The sequence below is a fragment of the Stegodyphus dumicola genome, chromosome 4 (genome assembly GCF_044657685.1).
Source record: "Stegodyphus dumicola isolate Sdum_Otavi_A_Nest chromosome 4, ASM4465768v1".
Classification (NCBI taxonomy): domain Eukaryota; kingdom Metazoa; phylum Arthropoda; class Arachnida; order Araneae; family Eresidae; genus Stegodyphus; species Stegodyphus dumicola.
Window position 1 is genome coordinate 101,047,214 of NC_140771.1, and position 26,115 is coordinate 101,073,328.

Consider the following 26,115-nt stretch of genomic DNA (forward strand, 5'->3'; position numbering starts at 1 on the left):
AAATAAGCATTTTGTATTAAAGATGCAATGAAACGTAGAGGCATGGTGTTTAATTTTTATCATTTTCATTTAACTTAATTTTAACTCTAAGATTATTTTTAAAATTAATTTTTTGAAACCCAATTATTATTCACGCATTTATAATACACGAGAACAAGAAAAACAGCTTTAAAACTAAATAAAACTATTTTTTATCGTATTTTAAATATTGGGGTATGTGATACCGCACGCGCCCGCTCTAGTAACTTTTCTCGGTGGGACTTCCGCCGAGTTAAATAAATTCGTATTTAATCGATTTATTGAAACACGAACTTCATTTTAAGTTCGTAAAATAGCTAAGTGCCTATGTTTCATGACGATGTTAAAATGGAGAGTGTAGAGTAAAGTCTCGCTTTCCTATAGCCCATTATGTCTCAAAATGACGCGATTTCGTCAGAAAACATAAAATGAAAAAAATTCGAATTCGAATTTCGAAAAAAATCGCTTCGAGGTGCACTGGCTCTTGTCTAGATGCACCTATGTACCAAATTTCGTAGCCGTGGATGTATTAGCAGCGCAAACGAAAGACACACACACACAGACAGACTCTTTCTTTTATTATATGTGAAGATTACATCTTTTTTATAACTGGTTATATGAAATTATATTACTTGACATAAATCTGTGCCCAGTTAGGATGTCGATTGTTTTTGTGATTTTTTTTGCACTGTGTATTTTTGTTTTACTAAGAATTTACTAAAAGCTTGAATATTTGTTGTTGGCATTTTAGTATGAAAATCTTTAGTGAGTTGACAGTCAATAATGTAATGTTGAGGCATTCCCAGCTGGCCACAAATACAGGTAATCGTGTTTGAAATACCAAACTTTTCGAAATTTACGGGGAAAGGTCCGTGGCCTGAAACAAAGCGCACTAATTGTGGGTTTGCATTTAGCCGTTGTGGGTTTACCTTGGCGTGTGTTGTGTGTTCTTTTACCCGTTTCACTGTTATTCCATTCGTCTTGCCATTTTGATACGACAATTGATATTAGATACCGTTTTCGATGAGAGGTTGGCCATGGGACATCTATAAATTCTGCATCTTGGTCTTACAGCAGCCTCTTACCAAGGCCAGCCTTGCTCTGACCCTCCGCTCCTGTTTTTACGTGGTCACGAATTCGATCCTGATTCGTAGTCTTTCAACAAAATATTTATTTAGGACTTGTATATATTTTCCACTTCATCTTTACTATTTACCCAAACATTTTAAAGCATTATTTTATTTTTACGATGATTTCTGCAATTTATTACATTTTTTTGCATCTCTATTTTATCGTGATTTTGTACTTTGATTACACTTGATACTTCATAGGACTTACTCTACAGTACATTTATACCATATAAATATTATGCCTCATCTAACTACTGCTGAAACTCAAGAAAATTGCCAAGAAATTACTTATCCCACATACTGCTATCTTCATTGAAGTTTTTTGGAAAATTTATTTAATAGCAGCCTCTTTAGCTAATTGGTCCACTATTTCATTGCCGTATATCCCGGTATGGCCTTTTATCTATTCTAGAGTTATTTTGAATGAAACATTAAGTTGTAAATCTTTGTGAATTGCTGCAATAATAGAGGAGGTAGGATTTTTAATTGCGTAGAGTGTGGAAAGGCTGTCAGATTTTATAGTTATATTATGTCTTCAATGTTCTTTAAAGTATTTTATTGCTTTACTTATTGCCATCGCCTCGGCTTGGAATACACTATTATTTTTCTGAAGCTGACAAAAAATTGGAATAGGGATTTTTGGGGGAAAGGTATTTTTATGACTCTCGGTAGTCAACTGAATTTTGAAGTGTATGGACGTTCCGAAGCGGAATCTGGCGCATAGACAGAGCCATTTTTTGTTGGAAGGAAACGTTCAACTAAACGTCAAAGGTTTGTTTTCGACTTTTCCTTTCGTTTCTCGTCGTGAGCGAAATAAAAGCAATTCGTGGAACGTTTATTTATTCTGACCTTTAAGGGTACTACAGAAATCTTTTTATCTCCGCAGAATTGTTGAAATATTTGGAATGGCTGATGTGTTTGATTTGGAATTACATGATACAGATAACTTGGATGAGGATTCGGAAGACGATGCTATTGAAGTTGATGGACAAGTAAGCCTAATAACCATATTGATACATTTTTCTTCAAAAATTTTGGCAAATAAGGTGTATATTTTAGCTTTAAATGTACATTTCAGTTCAATAATTATGAATGTTAGTGATTTTAATGTAGTGTAAAGATTTATAAGTACATGTTTATTTTATGACTTCCTTGTTGTTTCTTTGCGTAAATACTTTTATTTCCTGTTATCTGTTTTTAAGTTGAAAACTGTATAACAGTTTCTTTGTGAAAAAAACAATTATTTCATTATCATTACGTGCCATGTAATTCTTTGACCTTGCCCTATATTCATATAGGTCGATTCTGAAAGTAGAACGTGGATTTAATTTCACTATTTTCTTTAATACCTGTGATCTTTTCTAATTCGATATCTTATTAAATTAATGACGAATATTAAGGATATAAGCCGTACTGGGACTTAATTATGCAATCGATTTTGAAAATGTTTGTTTATATTTTACTGTGTGGTAGACTTGTTAAATTTATACTGTCTTTAAGTTAGATATTACTACCAAATTGTAGGAAGTGCTTATATTAAATGAGAAGGAAATATGATCAAAAACATACATAATAATGAATATACTTTATAGAATGTTAAGATTGTCTAAAATATGTTTATTTGTAGAACATATTCATTCGAAGCTACTACATTTAAAAAATGGGTTTTATCGGATATTAGTGATCTATAAAAAGATCTGTGGTTATATCCTAACAACATTGATCGAAACTACTTAGTAGTGTTTTTAAAGAAAGTATTGAAGGGTATAGTTCAAAGGAAAAGGGGGTTGATCTTTACATTATGGTAACATGGCGTTTTTTTGGCGAAAATTTGGCAACCAACTCTCCTACAGCAACCCTCTATTTTTTTTTTTCCCGCCGCCATTTTGTCTTCACGAAGTAAAGACGTTTCTTTTCTTTTTATCTACTGAACACTTCTTCCAACAATCTACTAGCCGAATTACTTATGCTAGAAATTTTATCTAACAAAACTGCTTAATCATGACAAATAATATTCACTGCAAAATTGGGAAAAAGTGCACAATACCATACTCCTTACGCGTTTTTCAAAATAACACATACACATAAACCATGTACACGCAGACTTCTTTTTACTTAAAAAAACATCCCAGAATTGCACAAAAATGGCATTGCTCACACTCTTCACTATATCCATGTACAATGCTTTTTCTCATAAATTAGAAAAATTTCACGAAAATACATGACAATTTTCTCAATCTTTAAACCCGGTAAAAAGAACATATATGAAATTACCTGATCGCGAAAAAGTATTTACCCTTTCCAAATATGAACATTTCCACATATAAAATAAATAAAATATCCAAAAACTTTTACCTCTAAATCATCTATTATATTATAAACGTCACCAACGAATTCATACCGCAAGTATTACAAATACTTAGTGTCAAATATTTAAATTATTTCCATGCACGTTTACTTCAACTAAAACGTATACCAAATTCCTACAAACATAAAATTCACAAAATAACTATCATTTAATTAAAATATCACTAAACCATGTACATGTCGACTTATTTTTACTTAAAAAAACATCCCAGAATTGCACAAAAATGGCATTGCGCACACTCTTCACTATATCCATGTAAACTGCTTTTTTCTCATAAATTAGAAAATTTCACGAAAATACATGACAATTTTCTCAATCTTTAAACCCGGTAAAAAGAACATATATGAAATTACCTGATTGCGAAAAAGTATTTACCCTTTCCAAATATGAACATTTCCACATATAAAATGAATAAAATATCCAAAAACTTTTACCTCTAAATCATCTATTATATTATAAACGTCACCAACGAATTCATACGGCAAGCATTACAAATACTTAGTGTCAAATATTTAAATTATTTCCATGCACGTTTACTTCAACTAAAACGTATACCAAATTCCTACAAACATAAAATTCACAAAATAACTATCATTTAATTAAAATATAATTAAATTCAAAAACACTACTTAAAATATAAATGAGCACATACATTAAATTAATAAAAATTACCTTACAATCCTAATTACTTTAAACTAAATCATTGCTAATAACAATTTTCCCAATAATACCAAATTCCTTTACTTCCACCTTATATTTAGAACAATGCATAAAAATAATATCCTCAAATAATTAAAAATACTAACTTACCTAATCTTCTTCAGAATCTTGATTACGTGTCCGATAAACTTTTCTTCTTTCTGTTTCAGGATCTTTAAAATCATACGTATATTTCACAGCAAGGTACCAGGTAAAATAAATAACTTAATAAAACATCTTTATTTCTATCTCGCACAACCTTAAAGAAACATTTATTACTACCCTTTTCAATACCACTAAATACCCATTTCGAATTCACTTTAGTTACGGCCATGGGATCCAAAAATTCACGAACACTGTTTCACACAACTCAGAATAAAGCCAAATACAAAATTTCCAGTTTTTTTCCGGATTTCCCCCCCTTTTCCGATTAAAGAACCGTAATTCGTCCATTAATATCACATGACATATCCCATGATCTCTCATTTCCCTCACACAAAATAATGCGTAATCGGAACTGAGTACTGCTCACATTATTACCAAAGTCCAGGTACCTTTATTGCCTCCAAAATGTAGCCAAACTACCAGTAACCATATTGTAAAGATCAACCGAAAAGGGTATTGTATTGTATAGTGTTTTGTCAAGTAGATCACTGATTGATAAATAGGTATACAGTCAAAAGTCGTTAATCCGGACTCGTCGGGACTTCGGCGATTCCGGATTATCGATTTTTCCGGATTATAGATCATCAGTTTAAATCTCGTAAGATGGCATGCAGAAATTCTAAAATTAAAAATATGAAACCGAAATTTATGACATAAAGAACAATTATGATCTAAAGGGTATCAAAATTTGCAAAAAGAAAAAGCTTAATATTTATTTGTTTACTTTATTAAACATTTCTTTCAATGTAAGTTGTTTAAGTTTTGCTTCGTTTCATGTGATAATACTTTCTCTTTAATTCTATTAAACAGACATAATTTCTTGTTTTTTGTTTTCAATAACCTCTGTCACTTTTCTTCGCTATCGGAAGCGAATTATAATGACGAGGAACTTGTTTTAAATCATATCAAAGACGGAGCATATCGAGATGGAATACTACATTTGGTAAGGAATTATAAGCCAAATAAAATAAAAACATCTGCGCTGAAGATAAGGATAGTGCTGACAAATCAACTCCCAATTCATTAGGCGCCCGCCGCCGAGCAGCGTGAAATTGATAAACAGATTTCGGATTTCAAAACATACTTTCGCTTTAGATCCTTTACATATTAACAAATATATATCGGAAATTCTATTTGATATAATCGAAAGTTTAAGCTTACTTTTATAAAATTGCTCTTACAGTCTGCAAAAAATAATAAGCCGGATGCAATTCGAAAATTAAGGAACAACGCAATCATCAACATTAACTGAAATAGATAATTAGATAATTTTAGCTTATACGTCCATTATACATAAAATGTGCACGCGAAAACGTATTCTGCACTTGCGCACACTCATATGCGCAGTCGTAAAAGGTCTTACGCGCACGCGTGAACGCCTCTGCGCATGTGTCAACGTGGCGCATGCGCAGAAAGTTTTTAGTTTTGATGTCCGGATTATAGATCATTCCGAATTATGGGTGTCCGAATTAACGACTTTTGACTGTATATGACAGGGTTGAGTTTTTGTTTTAAATCTCTCCTCTTTTTTTTTTTTTTTTTTTTTGGTACTTTGTTTTATATGTTAACCTTTTTGAATGCATATTATTTTTCAGAATATAATGAGCTATGAATAAGAGAAAAAAAATTCGCGGCTAATCTTTGGAATATGGTAACAGGTAGTTTGGCGACATTTTTGTAGGCGATAAAGGTTACTACCTAGGACTTTGAGAATAATGTGAGAAGTAGTCAGTTCCGATTAGGCATTATTTTGTGTGAGAGATCATAAAATATGTCTTGTGACATTTATCACAGTTCTTTAATCGGAAAAGGGAGTAAATTTGTAAAAATATCTGCCGTACTTTATAGCATTAGGTTCATTCTACGTTCTGTGAAAGTATTGCTTAATATTTGGATCCCATGCCCCTATGTAAAGTAAATCCGAAATTTTTATTGGGTTTATGTGTAATCGAAAAGAATTGCTTGAATGGTGTATGAGTGTAGGATTAATTGCGGATAAGTATGAATGTCCAACATGTGGGAATGAAATGAGATTGTGTGAAAGGAAGGATATTACACATAAGTTTGAATGGCGGTGCAAGAAATCTGGTGAAAATGGACATTTTGTGAAACGTAGTGTAAGGAAGGGTACGTGGTTTGCTGAAAGTCGTTTGAGTATGGGGGAAATTTTATTAATTTCTTATTAGTGGGTGAATAGACTGCCAGTTGACTACTGCATTATTTAATCTATAAGAAAAATTTATCCGCCATGCAATCAAGATTGTGAAGAAGATTAGGTAAGCTAATATTTTTAATCATTTGAGGATATAATTTTTATGCATGTAAGGAATAAATAAATAAATATGATATTACTGGGAAATTGTTATTAGCAATGAATTAGTTTAAAGTAATTAGGATTGTAAGCTAATTTTTATTAATTTAATGTATGTGCTTATTTATATTTAAGTAGTGTTTTTTAATTTAATTATATTTTAATTTAATGATCATGATTTTGTGAGTTATATGTTTGTAGTAATTTGGAATACGTTTGAGTAGAAGTAAGTGTGCATGGAAAGAATTTAAATATTTGACACTAAGTATTTGCAACCATTTTTAATATTTGCATTATAAATTTGCAGGTGACGTTTATAATAGATAATTTAGAGGGAAAGGTTTTTGGATATTTTATTTATTTTATATGTGCAAATGTTCATCCTTGGAAAGGGCATATACTTTTTTGCGATCAGGTAATTTCATATATGTCCTTTTTACCGAATTTAAAGATTCACAATAATTTAAATATTTGACACTAAGTATTTGCAACCATTTTTAATGTTTGCGTTATAAATTCGTTGGTGACGTTTTATAATAGATACTTTAGAGAGAAAAGTTTTTGGATATTTTATTTATTTTATACGTGGAAAAGTTCATCCTTGGAAAGGGTATATACTTTTTCGCGATTAGGTTAATTTCATATATGTGCTTTTTACCGAGTTTAAAGATTCATAAAATTTTCGGTTGATCTTTAGATTATGGTAACTTCGCGATTTTTTGGCGAAAATTTGGCGACCAACTCTCCTACAGCGACCCTCTATTTTTTTTTTTTTCCCGCCGCCATTTTGTCTTCACGAAGTAAAGACATGTTTCTTTTCTTTTTATCTACTGAACACTTCTTCCAACAATCTACTAGCCGAATTACACTTATGCTAGAAATTTTATCTAACAAAACTGCTTAGTCATGATAAATATTCACTGCAAAATTGGGAAAAAGTGCACAATACCATACTCCTTACACGTTTTTCAAAATAACACATACATATAAACCATGTACACGTCGACTTATTTTTACTTAAAAAAAATTCCCAGAATTGCACAAAAATGGCATTGCGCACACTCTTCACTATATCCATGTACACTGCTTTTTTCTCATAAATTAGAAAAATTTCACGAAAATACAGGACAATTTTCTGAATCTTTAAACCCGGTAAGAACATATATGAAATTACCTGATAGCGAAAAAGTATATACCCTTTCCAAATATGAACATTTCCATATATAAAATAAATAAAATATCCAAAAACTTTTACCTCTAAATCATCTATTATATTATAAACGTCACCAACGAATTCATACCGCAAGTATTACAAATACTTAGTGTCAAATATTTAAATTATTTCCATGCACGTTTACTTCAACTAAAACGTATACCAAATTCCTACAAACATAAAATTCACAAAATAACTATCATTTAATTAAAATATAATTAAATTCAAAAACACTACTTAAAATATAAATAAGCACATACATTAAATTAATAAAAATTAGCTTACAATCCTAATTTCTTTAAACTAAATCATTGCTAATAACAATTTTCCCAGTAATACCAAATTACTTTACTGCCACCTTACATTTAGAACAATGCATAAAAATAATATCCTCAAATAATTAAAAATACTAACTTACCTAATCTTCTTCAGAATCTTGCTTACATGGTGGATACACTTTTATTATGGATTCAATAAAATTATAATTAAAACCACGTACCCTTCCTTACACCCCGTTTCACAAAATGTCCATTTTCACCAGATTTCTTGCACCGCCATTCAAACTTATCAGTAGTATCCTTCCTTTCACACAATCTCATTTCATTCCCACATTTTGGACATTCATACTTATCCGCAATTAAACCTACACTCATGCACCATTCAACCAAAATTCACTTTAGACAGCACCATAAAATCCCAAAATTATTCAACCCTGCTTCACACAAGACACAATGAAGCTTAATACAAAATAATATACAGCCACAAATATTTTTCAAAATTCCCCCCTTTTCCGATTAAAGAACCGTAATTCGTCCATTAATATCACATGACATATCCCATGATCTCTCATTTCCCTCACACAAAATAATGCGTAATCGGAACTGAGTACTGCTCACATTATTACCAAAGTCCCAGGTAGTAACCTTTATCGCCTCCAAAATGTTGCCAAACTACCAGTTACCATATTCTAAAGATCAGCCAAATTTTACTGCATTTTCGTGCAAATTTTTCTAATTTATGAGAAAAAAGCAGTGTACATGGATAAAGTGAAGAGTGTGTGCAATGCCATTTTTGTGCAATTCTGGGATGTTTTTTTAAGTAAAAATAAGTCGACGTGTACATGGTTACTGTGTATGTGCGATTCTGAAAAACGCGGCAAGGAGTTTGCGATTCTGCACTTTTTCCAAATTTTGTAGTTAATATTTGTCATAATTAAGCAGTTTTGTTCCATAAAATTTCTAGCATAAGTGTAATTCGGCTAGCAGATTGTTGGAAAAAGTGTTCAGTAAATAAAAAGAAAAGAAACATGTCTTTACTTCGTGAAGACAAAATGGTGCCAGAAAAAAAAGTAGAAAGTTCCTATAGCAGAGTTGGTCGCCAAATTTTCGCCAACAAATCGCCATGTTACCATAATCCAAAGATCAACCAACTTCGCTTGGTGCACTTAAATTCTATTTAAATGTACATTACATTACTTGATATAGTAAACAATGAAGTAAAACAAAAACTTTGCCTGGTATATCTGCAGAATTATATGTAGTAAAATTGAAATTATTGGAAAGTGCAGAATCACCCACTGCTTGGCGTGTTTTTAAGAATTGCCCATACTCAGTATCCATGTACACATCGACCTATTTTCACTTAAAAAAAATCCCAGAATTGCACAAAAATGGCATTGCGTACTCTCTCGACTTTGTACACAACAACTTATTTTCATTTAAAAAGTCAAAGAAAATTGACAAAAATCCAATTCTTCTTGTTCTTGTAAAAAGCGCCAAACAAATAAGTGGGCAATTCTGCACTTCACCCATAAATTAACTGATGGTTAAAATTTACTCTACAGTACCCCTTGGCAAATTATCTCATTTTTGACTTCAAGATCAGCGCCAGGAAGGATCGGTACGAATTTCAAGATTGTGCCGATCTTCCCCCCCCCCCCCACCGCACAAACCAAAATGAGAAGTCAAAGACTTGCACAAACTCGGTGTTCATGTACACATTAACATATTTTAATTTAGGGGGGGGGAAAAAGATAATTCCACAAACTAGGCATTGTACTCTTACTTTGTCCATGTACACATCGATCAGTTTTCACTTAAACAAAATCAGGAAGCTAAAATAAAGTTAAAACTATCATGTTAGCCAGAAAAAATTCGCCGATGTTTTAACACACAAACAAAGAGTAATATATAACCAAAAATACATATTTCCTAACATAAAACATTAGACAAAAAATCTTTTAACAAAAATTAACACGCAGAGACAAATAAATAAATGAAACGTCAATTTTGTAACATACTTTTTTTTTGCCTGCATACGTTCACCTTTCCCACCACCATCTCCTCCATCCTCCACGTAAGCAGTTCAGTTAAATTTTTGTTCAGTTAAATAATTACAAAAAATTTTTTGGTCACTTCGGCTCATCCGTTGTTAATCAACATTCATCCTCTTACCCACCTCAGACATACTTAAATGATGGTGCCCACAGCAAAATAATAGCAAGTTCAATATCCAAGACCATACCACGTACGTTTAAGCAAACGCAGCAACTAAAACTAAACCTGGGTCCATACGAAAGGGTTACTATTACAAAAAATAACCAAAATCTAAATTTGTCACAACACATTTGGCGATATTCGCAGAAATAACCCCTTTTTAATGGCAAAAACTAAAACACAATTTTCCTCAAGGCTAGTATTGCCAACATTATCAACATTAGGGTTATTGAAAAAACTGTTTCATGCAGCGGGCTTCCGGATTTCACTATCAACCAGTACCACGTAGTGATTTTTTTCAGACAGAAACCGAGGGGTACCGTATAGTAAAGATGAGCCTTAATTTCATTTCGACGTTTTACATTGGTTTACTATAAAAGTTGAATCACTTTTCAAATTTTTGCCACCAAATATTAAAGCTCTGCATTATATTTAAAGAAATTAAATAAGGAAGAATGTGCATGAATGTATGGTCTTGCAGTGTGAATAAACGATGCTTATAACTTTATATTGAATAACGTTTTGTTCATTGAATAAATTTAATTACTTACTAGGTAGTAATTGAATTTATTCAATACTAGGTAGGGTAGCTTATAATGCCATTTCCAGACTTTCGCTTACAAATGAGAATTACGATTCAGCTGTAGAATTGTTAACTAACAGGTTTGGAAGAAAAGATTTGGTAATAAATGCTCACATAAATAAACTCTTACATCCTTCCTCTGTTAGAAATATAAGGGATATAAAGATCTCAGGAATCTATATGATCAGTGTGAAACTGAAATTAGATGCTTAAAGTCAATAAACATGGTATCAGAAACTTACGGAAGTTTACTTTGCCCAGTATTGTTAAAATTAATTCCATCAGAGGTTACATTAGAATATGATCACAGTAGAAACAGTGACCAAACATGAAACGTTAATGAATTAATGGAATTTATTCGTAAAGAAATCAAAAGTGCCGAAAGAGCTACGCAGACAGTAGAGAAAGAAAAACAGAACATTCAGCGGAAATGATTCATAACTGGAGGCATAAATCAAAGGATTGTCTCCACTCCGCTCACGAAAATGTGAGCAACAAGCGCAATAAACAGTTTGATAAAAGTTCCCCTAAAACTTATGAATGTATTGCTCCAGTCGCAAGGAGTAATTGTATATATTGTAACGAACTACACAATTCTGAGCGTTGTGAAATTAAAACCGGGGATGAGAAAAGAAATATTTGGAAATGTCAAGCTCGTTTTTTATGCCTTAAACCTCATCATAGAATTAAAGAATGTAAAAAAAAGAAAAATGTGTGAAATATATAATAAAAAACGTAATAGATCTATTTGTTTCCAACTCGAAACCAAATCAGAAAAAAAAAAAACAAGCTCCTGTGGGCAATTCTATCCAGTAAGGAAGATGTTCAGATTAGTCAATTAAAAACTGAAACTTTCCGTAGTGCATTGCCACAAACATGCACTGTGATGATACGTCCATCCTCTGATGAGGATAGTTTAGAACCAGTTCGTATTCTATTAAAAAATGGATCGATGAGAAGTTTTATAATTTGGGACGTTTCAGAAAAGTGTAAATTACCTGTTATTCGAAAGGAGGCGTTGTCCGTATTTGCCTTTGAAATTAACCAGGGAACAGAATAAACTTACAATGTTGTAAAAGTCAAAATCGAAAACAGAAAGGAACCACCCCTAAATATGGAAATTGAAGTTTTGGAAACTAATAAAATATGCACAACTAATTTACCTTTTCCTGATATCCCATTTTCCAAAATTAACAAAGAATTAATAGGATTACAGTTAGCTGATTCTTGTGAATACTGTGACAAAAACACTGCTGTTCTGATCGGAGCAGATTACTGTCATGAAGTGATAACAGGTAGACTTAAATGTTTTAAAAATAAAACAAGAAAAACAGTAATGTTTAAATATAAAACAATGTTTTAAAAATAAAACAACCTGAAACAATGCTTGAATGGTGCCTTCAAGGTCAGACTGATTGTAACAGTGAATTGTTAAACATGGACATTATTGTGAACAATAAATTGATCTCAAGACAGTTAAAGCAGTTTTGCAAATTGAAAAAGGGAAGTAAAGCAGTAAAATAGGTAATGACATTTTAGAGAATTTTAACAGAGCTATCAAATTTAAAGAAAAGTTATATGAATATAAATTCCCTTGGAATCGAAATTCGTCTTAATTAAAAATGAATTATGTAAATGCAGAAGCTTACCTTAACAAACTTTTTAAAAGGTTGAGAAATGATCCAATACTTTGTCAGTCAGTTAATAGAACAACATTTAGAAATGTGTATAGCTGAGGAAATAAATCAAGGTTTTGAAGAAACAAGAAGTGTTTATTATATGCTTCAACAGCCAGTTATTCGACCTGATAAATCTTTAAGAGATGTATTTGATGCATCCAGCCATTCGAAAAATGGATATTCTTTAAATGGTTCTCTATTCTGATTCTGGTTCCAATTGAAATCCGCTGTTTTTAGAGATTCATTTTTTTTTTTTTTTTTTTTTTCAAATCTCAGTCTCTCAATGTACTGATTATGCTTACCAATATAACCAATCCAGTAACTGAAAATACTTTACTACTAATTATTCTGTAGATGGCTGGTCTCAAATATTAATTATTTACTCAAAAGACAAGAGAAAAATAGAAAAGTAGCAGTTTACTTCATCCTTTGCAAACACTAAACTGTGTTTTGAGATTAAGGGGGGATACAAAGCAAGTTATCCCCAGGTTGCTGGTCATATCAAAAATTATTTTTTGATTAGCATACTTGTTCATGCAGTAAGAATACATATTGATGCATTTTTATGAACCACAAATTCAATTATATAAAAGAAAATCATGAAGGGGCAGATAATGTATTCTTAACTTTTTTTGCTTCCTCCTTACTTTTCCCACCACATGACAAAATGCCAATCCTGTATGTAATTATTTCAGTTGATAGATTTACAGTGATTCATTCCCAGTTGTAATTGACAATTCTATTAAACCCTTGATACCAGAAAGGAAATAAACTAAAAAGTAAACAGAAAAGGATTGTCAGACTTTGTAATGAAAATCCTTGCTGTAAACTTACCTTTTAATCATACGATCTGTTCCATTTTCAGTACTATAGTAGTTGTAAAATGAAACTTCAATTTGTGACTTTTTCTCTTTGTATAAGGATGATACTCATATCTTGCAAGAATTTAATCATGATTCTTTGTCATTTGGCAGTTGCTAAATTGTGTAATGTGTATGGATTCTGTGTCAAATCATTTTAGCCAAAAAAAAAAAAAAATTGAAAAAATATTGGATTAATGTGTATTCTTCCTGCATGTCACACTGATGTCAGGTTACCGCATTTGGTGTTATGGTATACAGTTACAACTGGTGGCTTGTTAATCACAAAGTGCTGTTTTCCAAATCAATTCCAAAAGTTCTTTCTAAATGTTGACTGTTATGAAAATGTATGCAACATTTTTGTAAAGCAGAGTTAAAATGATTGGAAATTTGGCACTTCTAGAAGAGTTAATTAAAAGAGAGTAAATTAATTAAAAATGATTTATTTCTATTTTTATTTTTTATTTATTGCCGGACAGAAAAAAGGCAACCTTATGAAAAAATGATAATTTGTACATAAATAGATAATAACAAAGTCATTGACAGATGTAATTTTCAAAGATCTGCAACAATAAAGCTCCTAGATATCCAATGCATCAACAAGATATTCTGATCACATTTAGAGCAATACATTTTTTAACATGTTATTGCAACATATCCCTTAGTTTCAAATCATATCCATGTGGAATTGTGCATCATGCATTATTGATGTCAGCCTTTAGTTCATCTTCATTTCGTAGAAGAAATTCAAGTAATGCAATACTCAGTTGTTTTGCTAATGCTGAGCTGCCAGGAGGTTGGGCTGGCCATGGAAACCCTTGCATATCTTATGATGGATTCGGGGGGAGCTGTGCTCTTTGTAGCCACTTGGGAACTATTCTGATATGCGCCCTCAAGTCACCAAAAATTTTTGGCGAGAAACTCTAAGCTGCCATATTACTATCTAATTTTTTTTTCTACCTTTTGAACTTTTAACCTAAAATATCTCCAAAAACGCGGTTTTCGCAAATGCAAAAAACATGTTTTGAATACGCAATTTAGGCTAAAAATGTCTCCAAAAACATGGATTTCGCTCATGCAAAAACCACAATTTCAACACACAATTTAAGCTAAAAATCTGAAAGAAAAACAAAAAATTTAGATAGCAAAAACGTAAAGATTCTAACCAAAAATATTTGACAAGAATCCATGTACACAGCGATAAGTTTTAACTTTAAAAAAAATCTACGAATGGCACAGTCTAGGCAACGAACAAACCTACGAACTACTCACACCTCGCTTTAATAAATTAGCATAACAACAATAAATTTCAAAGAATACCGTGTGCACAGCATCCTGTTTAAACTTAAAAAAATGACTATGAATCGAACAATCTAGACAACAAACGAATCTACGAACTACGCACACCTCGCTTTAATAAATTAACATAACAATAAATTTCAAAGAATACTATGTGCACAGCATTCAATTTCAACTTTAAAAAACATCTACAACTTTCACAATCTAGACATTACGCACTAATCAACAAAATAAACTTAAATAACTAAAATAAATTTCAAACAATTAAAAAAAACTTCTGTGATGCACAACAGCCACTAAAAATATTCTCCCAGATCCTCTTTCCACACCTCCAAATACCCACTGCCCCTCAATAGGATGGCCACAATGATATTTCCTTTTGCCGAAATTCAGTTTACCAACTTCCACCATTTTATCTTTCCCCCCTATCTTTGAGAACCGACGAGCTCCAGCGAAAGATTTTTCAGTGTCAACAGGGTTGCCATATAACACACAATCGCACTAAAAACCAGCGCAGAACACATATCGCCACATTTGGTGAAATTAGTGCGTATATCAGAGTTGTACCAAAACAGGTTGTCATACAACACGCAATCGCGCCAAAAACCAGCGCAGAACACATATCGCCACATTTGGTGAAATTACGGCGTATATCAGAGTTGTACCGCCACTTGTTATGTTTAAAATAGTATTTGGGGTACCCTGTGGCTATAAATGAAGATGGGGCTGCACTGCATCATCAGCATAGTTACGTCCTGTCAATATAATAGGGCCATAGTACAATAGAGAAATGCATGGAAAGGCAAACCCAGGATGTTATTCTAAGTTGATGGGTCGTGTGTGGCTCTAAAATAGTGAATAATATAAGATTAAGAAATGCATATCCTAAAACATTAATTCATCTTTATACTAAAATTTGTTCTTTTTCCCTCCCTGTAGAAAATAAATGAAGATGTTGAAATACATACAGTTTTAGGGTAAGTGACAAATTTTATTCCTGTGTTTACATTTGAATGTCTATGTTATGGAATTTTATCATTTGGTAATTTCTTAATCTGTATTATTTTACTGCTCTTTGTTATTTATACATATTATGCGAAAGACAGTTTACTTGCATTTTGTGAAAAAAGCTTTTAACTATTTTTATAATTATTTTTGTATTTGTGTATGTAAATATTGTGTTGTGTTACAATAAAAAAATTTTTGGTACTTTCTGATAATCCGTTTTCCTACAAAAAGTTGTCAACTAATTAGTAAAAACCATGTTTGTAATACTTTTGAATAATTCACACCCTCACTAAAGGTCATTTCATTAGCAAAAAACATTTGTTTTGATTATCTCTACTGCTTTTCAGGTACAGTTAGCTCTGCATATAAATAATAATGTTGTATGCATACAGATTCCTAATGAACTGAATGCATATAGAACTGTTCAAAGCTTGAGAAAATTTATTTTCCCAAAAGAAACACTTTTCAGTCCTGGAACTTTCCACAAAAGTACTAATACAACTCTTCTGAGTACTCATACAACTCTCCGAGCACTATCAGTAGTTATCACTTCAAACTACTAAGAACTTTAAATACAATGCATTGCAAACTGTAGCTAAAGAGCGAAGCTAGTGCAGACATCTCCCACTTCTCTGATCTTAACACTGAATTAGAAAACAGAAGTGATGCTCTCTCCAGAATTCTATAGTTTTACCCCAGCCACCGAGAGATCTCTAATACCTTCAGTTTCTAAAAATTGTTGGAAAGCATATATGGTTAGTTACATATAAGAATCAATTACAGGTACTCATAAAGAGTATCATGTAGTTTTAAACAGAGACTGGACCAAAATGTTGCCAAGTTGGGTGATGTTTGATGATTTCTCACCAAATTTGATGGAAAACTATGTTACAAAATCCATTACTAGCTTGGTGATATCTTGCTAATTTAGAGAGATAACTATTTACCTCATTCTTAAATCGACTTGTCACATGTAATCGTACTTTATGGCAGAGATTCGCTGAATTCAGAAATTTCATGTTCTATTATACCAGGGTTCGTAGCGGTCCTTACAAGTGCTTATAAGTCCTTATATTTGAAAATAAAATATAAAGGCCCTTATAGGTGCTTACTTTTTCTTTAAAGCCCTTATTTTTTTGTTTTTAGTGCTTATTTTTTGCTTTTAGTGCTTTTTTTAATGAATGCGCATTTTCCCCCGTACCAAAGCCTAAAACAACTTTTCTTCCTTATATGAAACGTCAGATGGTGAATCATACTCCCGGAAATAAGCTTTTCCCCCTTTCTGTGCATTAACATAACCTATGGTGCACGCGAGAGTACAGACAGGTGCACATCGTTCTACTGGTCAAAGAATTGCGAAAACCGTAAAAAATTCCGGTACATTCGATATTCTTTTCCTCCCACCCAAATACTACACACGTTTGAATTTCTATCAAGATTTTAATAATTTGCATTCTCGTTCCGCGTGGTCAGTTCATATTCGTGTTTATTAATGATCGTTATGCTTATATTATGAGCATATGTATGAATATTTATAATAATATAGTTGCAGGAGCTGCTGAAGTGTAGATAAACTTCCAAAAATGTGTGCATTTTTACACAGATTAGCTTACTAAGGAATGTGTTGGAATGGCTTAAATAAAAGGAAAGTAATCGAATAGTCAAAGTAAATTTTTTTTTTTTTTTTTTTTTTGCCAGTATTTATACAGTACGAAGGTTGGTAAGTTCTCCCCTTTCTCCACAAAATCTCTAATATTGAAGCAGCGGACTTTTTTTTTTGTCACTGTCCGATCTGGATTGAATAGGAAATTTAACGCAGTCTTCAAAATTAGAATCAAAAACACCCCAGATTAGTCTCTTTCTTTTCCTTTATTTAGTTCTTTATTCTCCGTAACCGGCAGCTGTTGATTCTGATTGCGTAATATCACGTATGGAAGAATACACGTATTGCGCAATAACGTTTGCGTATTGCGCGATAACGTTTGTGATATTTTGCAGAGATAATTAATTTTGATGTTCAGTCTGAGATTTATTTATGAACACTTAAAAGAGTTTGACTGTGCTTTCTAAGCAGAATATTTCTCAGTTCCGTTGGTCTATTTTTATATGATGCCACATATCGAAATGTCAAAATCATTTATTTAACCCAGAAATCTAAAGAACGGCTAAAAACTCCCCCTATCCTCTTTTTCCAGTTACGCTCAACTGTACGGAATATTTGGCAATTTCCAAGTATGCGGGTTAGTTAAGCTTTTACTGTTAAAGGATGATTGCATGAAGCAATTTTCCGTCTCCTGATTTCAGAAATGTTCCTCTTTTTTACTTAAATTACTTTGCTTGGAATATATGTTAAGGGAAAACTGTTATGCAATGAAAATTTAGAAAATGTTCAGAATTTTGATTTAAATTATTTAAATATTAATATGAGTGGAAAAATAAATTGTATTTATTATTAGGTGCCAAGCGAATACAATTAATACGGCTTATTATTATTTATTTTCTATATTTTGAACTGAAATTTCATCATTAAATCTTGTAATATAGTTTAGTTCTGCATAGTTTTTTTCTCTCATTCTAAACTAATTCTGTAAATTGAACTGTCATTTAAAATTTAAAAAAAAATTAATTGTTTTCCATGCTTGAGGTAATGCTCATTCTCTTAATAAATATTGCATTGCTCATATTTTAAATTGCAAGTCTAATTTTTCTTTTAAGGTTATGCCGTTGTGTATGATGTAATTAGACACATGCTTATTTTTTTTTTCTTAAAATGTGCTTGAAAAGTGCTTATAAGTGTTTATTTTTTTAACTAAAATGTGGCTATGAACCCTGTATACAAAAGGTATTACAATTTCGTGTATGATTTCACTAACATCATTTACATATATACAAAATTTGTAACATTGTGGCCTTCCCAAAGACTGCAGAAACCAGACCAGTAAAGTCCTTAGATAAGAAGCCATCCTTACAACTAAAGAAAATCAGTATGATACTAAAACAATAATTTCAATAAATAACAAACAAATCAAATACTAAATGCATAAATTTATATTCATATAGAACCTTGATCTTAAGTGTACTGTTTACATTACATACACCATGAGGACTGCTTACTATGGCCATAGTAATAGGTTAGTCTTTCGTAATGAAGGATTTTAGGCTTAGAATTTGATGAATTACTGATTTGAAGTACATCATTCAGCTGTTTAGGATTGTGTAAGAACAGTCCCAAGTTAACAGTAGTGTAGGAGAAAATCCTTTTCATCAAATCAAATTCCATAACCACACCTTGTCACTTTCATTGAATCGATGTCTTTGTGTTGGTATCAGGTTTTCGTCTTCTCCATCACCAAGTTAACTTGCTCTTGAACAAAACTGTGCATCACTTCAAACCATGCCTGGAGATCATGATTATACCTCTCGGATGATTAAGGTGCATCTGGAGGGTGACTAAATAACAAATCACAAGGCAGATGCAGGTCATGACTGAAGAGCACCTGAAATAGGGAATAGCTGGTAATCTTATGGACAGCGTTGTGGTAGGCCAGTAAGGACAGAGGCAACTTCTGGTGCCAGTCCTGTTGGTTTTTTGAAACCGTCAGCGAGGGCTTCTTAAAGATGGTTCAATTAAACCTCTTTGCCATGCCATGTGACAGTAGATGTAAAAGCGTCGTTTGGGTTTTGTTTATGCCGAGTAGTTTACAGAGTTCTTCAATTACAGCTAAGTTAAAATTCCTTCTTTAATCAGAATATAACTGAGGAGGCACTCCAAACCTGTAAATGTTGTATCTTTACCTCTGCTACCATGACAGCTTTTTTTTGATTGAGGATAGGATTTGCTTTTTGTGAAGTAATCAATTTTGTGAAGTAATCAATGACAACATACAAGCAACAAATACAAGGATGTATTTGTTGCGATTAGCAGATCGTGCCAGATGTCCAAGGAAGACACTTCTACATTGTAACATTGGAGCTTCCTTCAGGTGCATTTCTACAGCCCGCCCTTTCCTGCCGGCACAGGCATTGCATGATTGGCATCACTTTCACAGTCAAAATATCATCACACATCCAGAATATCGTCAGTTCTAAAAAGAGGGTAGCTTGTCTTTCGACATAACATTCAGTCAATGCAAAATCCTGTTGAATCGTATTTCTTTCTGACCAGGATGATTGGAGAGGGAAGCCCAAGGACTTGCTGGAGGCTTGATGATGTCACTTTCTTTTATGTTCTTTAGAAATATTCTTACCTCTTCCTGTTTAGCAATTGGTAGATGTCTTGGATATTGCTTGATTGGTGGATGTTCCCTGGTATCAATTCTGTGCTGTGTCAGACTGGTTTGACCTATATCAGAAAACAAGTGCTATAAAGCATCTTGAAATTCTTGAATGATACACTCGACAGCTTTCCTTCATTGCTTGTTTGTGCATTCTGCAATATTGGGTGTCCAAAGACATAGAGATTGGTGGTCTATTGGGTCTTATCCTGCAACCATTTAATTGTTAATGATTCTTGCTTTATCACTGATGTTGGTAACTTTCACTGGGATAACTGGATGAGTGCTGAGCCTACTAATACTCCTCGTATGCTGTTACGCTTTTTGGGATATTCCATTACACCATACTGGATTTTTTTGGGGGGAGGGCTATGGGTCTTCCAGGAAGTAAAAATCTATTCTTGCTGGTACTATGATATTGTCGTGAGCTATGGTTTGGTCCACAGATTTAACTGCTTCATCATTAGTTCAGAGCAGGGTTACGTCCTCAGAGACAGAATCTAATTAGTTATTTTTAAAGTCTAAGAAAAAATTGTATATCCTTTGAAAGTCTAATCCAAGTATGCAAGGATCTGTAATATCTGCGACATATGTCGTGCGATGGTAGGTGGCACTTCCAAATGTGATGATAATGTTTAATTTTCTGTCGATATCAATCTTTTCTGTGGACACAGTCTGGAGTGTAGTGCAAGGCGGCATCAAGATGAGTTTACCTCCCAACTTTTGAACTAAATCTTTTCGAATGATGGTAACATTGGTTTTTGTATCAATGGTCATATTGCAAGGAACTCCATTAATATGTCCCATGAGGAAAAGTCCATTACTGCCACCACTCATTGCAGAAGTCTGAAATGCTTTGAAATGAGGTTTCTCCAGATATGGCAACCTCCACTCCATGAGATGGCCACTAATTTGATTCCTGCATGTATGCTGGGGAGTGGTCTTATTTTCCGTGCCCTGGGGTGTTTTACATTTCCTTCGTATGTGCCCTTCAGCACTACATTTACAACACTTTGGAGTCAGTTTGTTGCTACTCCTGTGCTATATCAAGGCATTGACTTGCTTGGTTAAATTGTCTAGATGAGCAGTCACTTGATCCACTGGCTCTTGGACTTGAGCAGCCCTGAATGGGTGGCCATCTCTAGTTGTTTGGTGAACTACCTCAAATTTCATGGTGTACACTAAAGCACTTTTTCGATCCTTGACATCTGACATTCGCTGGGCTTTCTATATCTCAAAATCCAGGATGTCATCTATGAAGTACTGCAGGATAGTATTTCCCTTGTTTCTGTCAGTCAGCTCGAAAAGATGAGATGAGGGAGCCTTTTATGAGACATCAGTTTGTTATCCATGGTGAACTTCTGAAGTGTTTCTATGGGCTTCTGTTGGTGAGATTTTAACTGAAACCTGCAGTAGTCTTTTAAATATTTCTCATCAAAGTGCAGCTCCAGCGTGCCGGAGAGAGCTTCAAAGTCTAGCCTTTGGTTTTGGGGCAGATTTTGAAGGATATCCAATGTGTCTGCTCTCGGAGGAGTGAAGAGGTGGCAACCCTTAGCTTGGTCATCCCGTGTATTTGCCACTCTAGAAAACTGAGTCTTTAACACTTGCCGGAGGTCTTTCCATCATATGTGGATAGTTTTAAAGAGCGATAAGAAGGGATGGTTAGGAATTGAAATGCATCAGTATTGTGTTCATACTGTCGCAGTGGATTTCTTTAAGCTGACAATTTCCGTGGCTACACCAGCAGAAACTGTGTCATCAGTTTGTTTTTCGACAATAGAGACTCTCTCTTTGATTTGTTGTTGGACAACAGGAACTCTTTCTTTGGTTTGTTACTTGATTGTAATAACAGTTTCTGTAGCTTCTCCAACCTTATTTTCAACCATGTTTAGCTGACACGGAAGCTGAGTGAAGCAGGCACGGACATCTCTCACAAACTGTCAGTACTCCAGATCTAACACTGCACTGCACTGAAAAAAATGAAAACTGATCCTCTCTAAGACCGTATATAGTTTTCCCCCAACTATTGAGAAATTTGTAGTTTCTTCAATTCTTCAAAATTACTGGAAGGCAAATACAGTTAAAAGCTACATATAAGGGCTGGATATGGTTACAGTTACATATAGGGATCGATTACAGTATCAGTTACAGTTATGCAGGGATTGGATCAAAATGGTCACCAAGTTTGGTGACTTTTGGTGATCTCTTGTCAAATTTGGGGACAAAAATTAGTTACCAAAACCAGCTTGGCGATATCTGACGAGTTTACTGAAATAGCCATTTAACTCAATGTTAAATATATTTGTTCTTATTATCTTATTTTCCGACAGAGCTTCACTCTCTTCAGACTTTTCATGTTACATTATACAAAGTATACTGGAATTTCATATATAATTTCATTAAATTTATTTACATACATACAAAATCCATAACAATAATAGTAATACAAGCAAACATTTATGAGAAACGACATTTTATGTGGGGAGGTACTATATGTTCAGTTTTACACTTTTATGACCAGTGGATGGTATTCAAGTTATTTATGGTCTTTCAGTTTAGTTTTCATAAAATTAATATTTATTAATTTATTTATAAATGTACTTTCAAATATCAACTGCATAAATTGATATAACTATGTTTAATAAATTATATACATTCAACAAACATGCCATTTGATTTAGTGAATTCAACAGCTAAACCACCAAGGCATTTTTCATAATGGTTTCTATTATAAAATGTTTAAATAAGGTATAACTTTTTGCCATCAGCTTCAAAAACACTGCATCTGTATGAAAATTAATATAGTGTTGAAACTGATGATCAGGAAGTATTGATTTTTTTTTGCAAGTATTTGTTTTTTTTCCCTGTAACTATCTCTGATAAAACCAGAGGTGTCACTTTTCATAATTTGCAATTTTTTGGGATAGTACCAAAAACTATGGGATGCATGCAGTTGTCGATATATGGAATAAAAATTTAAATTGGGTTGATTTTTATACTTTTGTCTGCTCTAATAATAACTGAAAGACTGCTAGACTGTCTGGTTACACAGCTCAGAAGCAGAAAATTTTAACTTTAGTAATTTTACTCAGTTTCTTTACGTCATATACCTGATAACAGTCATTATATTTCCATTGTTTACAATTCTAGTATTAGTAGTTCTTTCTCCTTAACATTAGAAATTTTTGCAAATTATGAAAAGAGACTTTGTCTGTATTTAAAAAGCAAATATGATTGAAAATATTAGGCAATTCTCTGTAAATTTTTGTTTAAATATTACAATTTCATTCACACTCTTGAAGAATGTTTTATACCTTATCAGTTTTTTTGGAAATTGTATGCCAGTGGCATTTTGGAAACAGTAATATATTTCATTAATGTGCAACAGAGAGGGAAGTTTTTGTTTATTTGCAGCAGTTTTCATTATTATTATTTTCTTCCCTTTCCATGAATTTCCCCAGAATTTAATGTATCATTTAGAATAGTTTTCTGTATCTTTGTTTGAAGAATGGATATATTGCTTGTTGTGTAGAAGGAAATTTCGTTATTTACTTGACACTTTTTGCAGTAGTTTTAAGTAAATAACAATTAATTCTAAATAACTGAGATGCTAGAATTCTGAAACCATTAGAAATAGTTGGGCTGGAATTAATGTCATTAACTATTTATGATAAATTTTTATGTATGTATGAAATAAAGTTCATCAACTGAAGAAGCTCTATGAATAACTTTTGCAAAAGCGAAGTCAAGTTGTTGATTAGATATGAAGGATTTGTTTATTTATTTATTTATTTTTTTCCAAATATAAGATTCATGTTCCTAGATGTGAAATTTTAATGCTTCCATGTTAAACCACATGTAAAAAATATACTATAAATTCCCTAAGAATTAAAATTAAAAATGGAAGCTTTAGGAGTCTAGCAGTTAATGATAGTTGAGAAAATGGTGTGAAAGATGAAACTTTTGGAAAATTCGAGCAATTTTGTTACTGACAGAAGAATGAAGTGGAATGATGATAGGGTTATTATCATTATTTCTATATGAAATAGTTTCTATTCTGACAATGTTTGCAAAAATTTGTTTGTGGAGAAGAGGAATCTGTGTCTTATTGGTCCTGAAATCAGTACTGTTATTCAAAACCTGTGTCAAATTAAATTTAAAAAATACTGTTTTTAAATGTTTTGGCGTTTAATAAAATGGGAATAAGTAGTAGCTAGCAGTGAATTGTTGCTGTGTCTAAAATATACCACATTATATCTTAGGAAGTAACAATTCTTCATTTGTGCTTTGTTTATTGTTAGAAAACATTTAATTATAGTTGCTGATTTTTATGGCTTAAATACCTTTTATGTAATTAATAAACTATTAATTGTGCAACTGAAGCAATTTTTTCCCTAACTGCATTGTGGTATGTCACTTTTTACCGTACTGACTAAGGTAGATCTCCATGTGCAGTCAGATAGCACAAGCTAAACTGGGATATTTCTTCGCAGTTTCAAAATAAAATAAATGTTTTTGTTTTTGGGAGGGGGGGTTATTTGTGTGAATAGATTGATCATAGCTGAACTTTAAACGCAGTTTTTTTATTATTATTATTATTATTATGGAAAAAGTAAATATAGTTATGTAGTTTTTTTTTTTTTTTTTTTTTTGTTGTTGTTGTTGTTGTGATTAAAGTGTTCTTTGGAAATCGTGAATAATTTTATTTGTTTTTAGTTTAACATGCATCCTGTACATATTATTACAGAATTTGAAATTGTACTTACTTTTTTTAATAGCTCTGATGATATTGAAAATGTTCCCATATCAGACATTGAATTAGATGTAGGATCTGGTAAAACAGGACCTAAAGATTTTGAACTTCTCAAAGTTTTAGGGAAAGGTGGCTATGGAAAAGTAATTAGTTTGAATTTATTTTATAGATTTAATTATACATTTCTGGTGAAATTCTAAAGCATATCATAATAGATGTAATTTTTTGTTTTCATGTAATTTTTATGATGATCATTACAAATAAAAGAATTTTTTTTTGAAAAATGTGCTGTAGATTCTTTTATGTAAAAGTTGCAGTCTTCCCTCAAAAGTCAATAATTCTATTTTCTTTATAAACTGACATCCATTTATTTACCTTAGGTATTTCTGGCTTTTGATTAGACTTAATATGTGCAATAACTTTCTCTTTTGTTATACTAGCTGTTATCAGACATGCATTGTATTGCTATTTAAAGGAAAGAAAGTATTTGTGTTTTAATTCTGTTTATTGAAATGCTTTTGGATACACAGTATTTTTTTCCCCATCTGGTGCGGACAATTTTTCTTCCCACGTCACAGTGTTCCTGGTGCTTCAATGATTTCACAGAAAGAGTAATTTGTGCTGATTTTTACAAATTCATTTTCAAAAGCAAAGAAAATGCATGTGATGCAATAACACACATGTTGATGCGTGTTATTGCATGAAAAATTAAATATTTCATGCTTTGCTGAATGATAACACACTTTGAAATATTTTAATTTGGGCAGTGTAACACATTTCTTTTAAATAGACAAGTTTTTTATGAAAATCAAGACATATTAATATAATTGTGTTTTCCTGAGTGGCAACACATCACTATGTATTCTGAATAAATTTGAAACACATATACCTTACACTTTTGCAGAGTGGCAATGCAAAGCTTTCAGATGCTGAGTTTTTAATCAGAAGTTCATTAAATTTGCATAAAATATATGTATATTGAATTTTTTAAAAGAAAGTGGACATCGACCTTTCCCAGGACCCCCCAAAAAAAATTCTAGAAAGTTTGATGATGATAACTATCGTAGTGACTGAGTATCGCGAACAAGCAAACACATCAACAGACATTCTTCTTTACATATATAAATCATGCTGCTTGGGCTTTTAAATTTTTACTGCACATATTCAATTTAAAACTGTTCATGTTTTCTTCATAATTCTGTATAGATAGAAAGATGTATGTGTATGCTGTTTCATATGTGTATTTTAGTTCATGCTTTG

The 26,115-nt window shown here is 32.3% G+C and overlaps 1 protein-coding gene across 5 annotated transcripts in view; it reads left to right on the forward strand.

Moving 5' to 3' along the window:
- Positions 1–1,795: 1,795 nt before the first annotated feature.
- LOC118202508 (ribosomal protein S6 kinase beta-1-like) overlaps positions 1,796–26,115 on the forward strand; it is a 98,076-nt gene continuing 73,756 nt past the window's right edge. For 3 of the 5 annotated variants that reach the window (XR_015040730.1, XM_085815278.1, XM_085815280.1), the window contains exons 1-3: positions 1,926–2,194; positions 15,760–15,797; positions 24,881–24,998. Coding sequence is in view for 4 of the 5 variants with exons in the window: in XM_085815278.1 (XP_085671404.1) it covers positions 2,054–2,194; positions 15,760–15,797; positions 24,881–24,998 (297 nt within the window). In the remaining variant the exon portion in view is untranslated. The other 2 variants (XM_085815279.1, XM_085815282.1) reach the window with 2 other exon arrangements.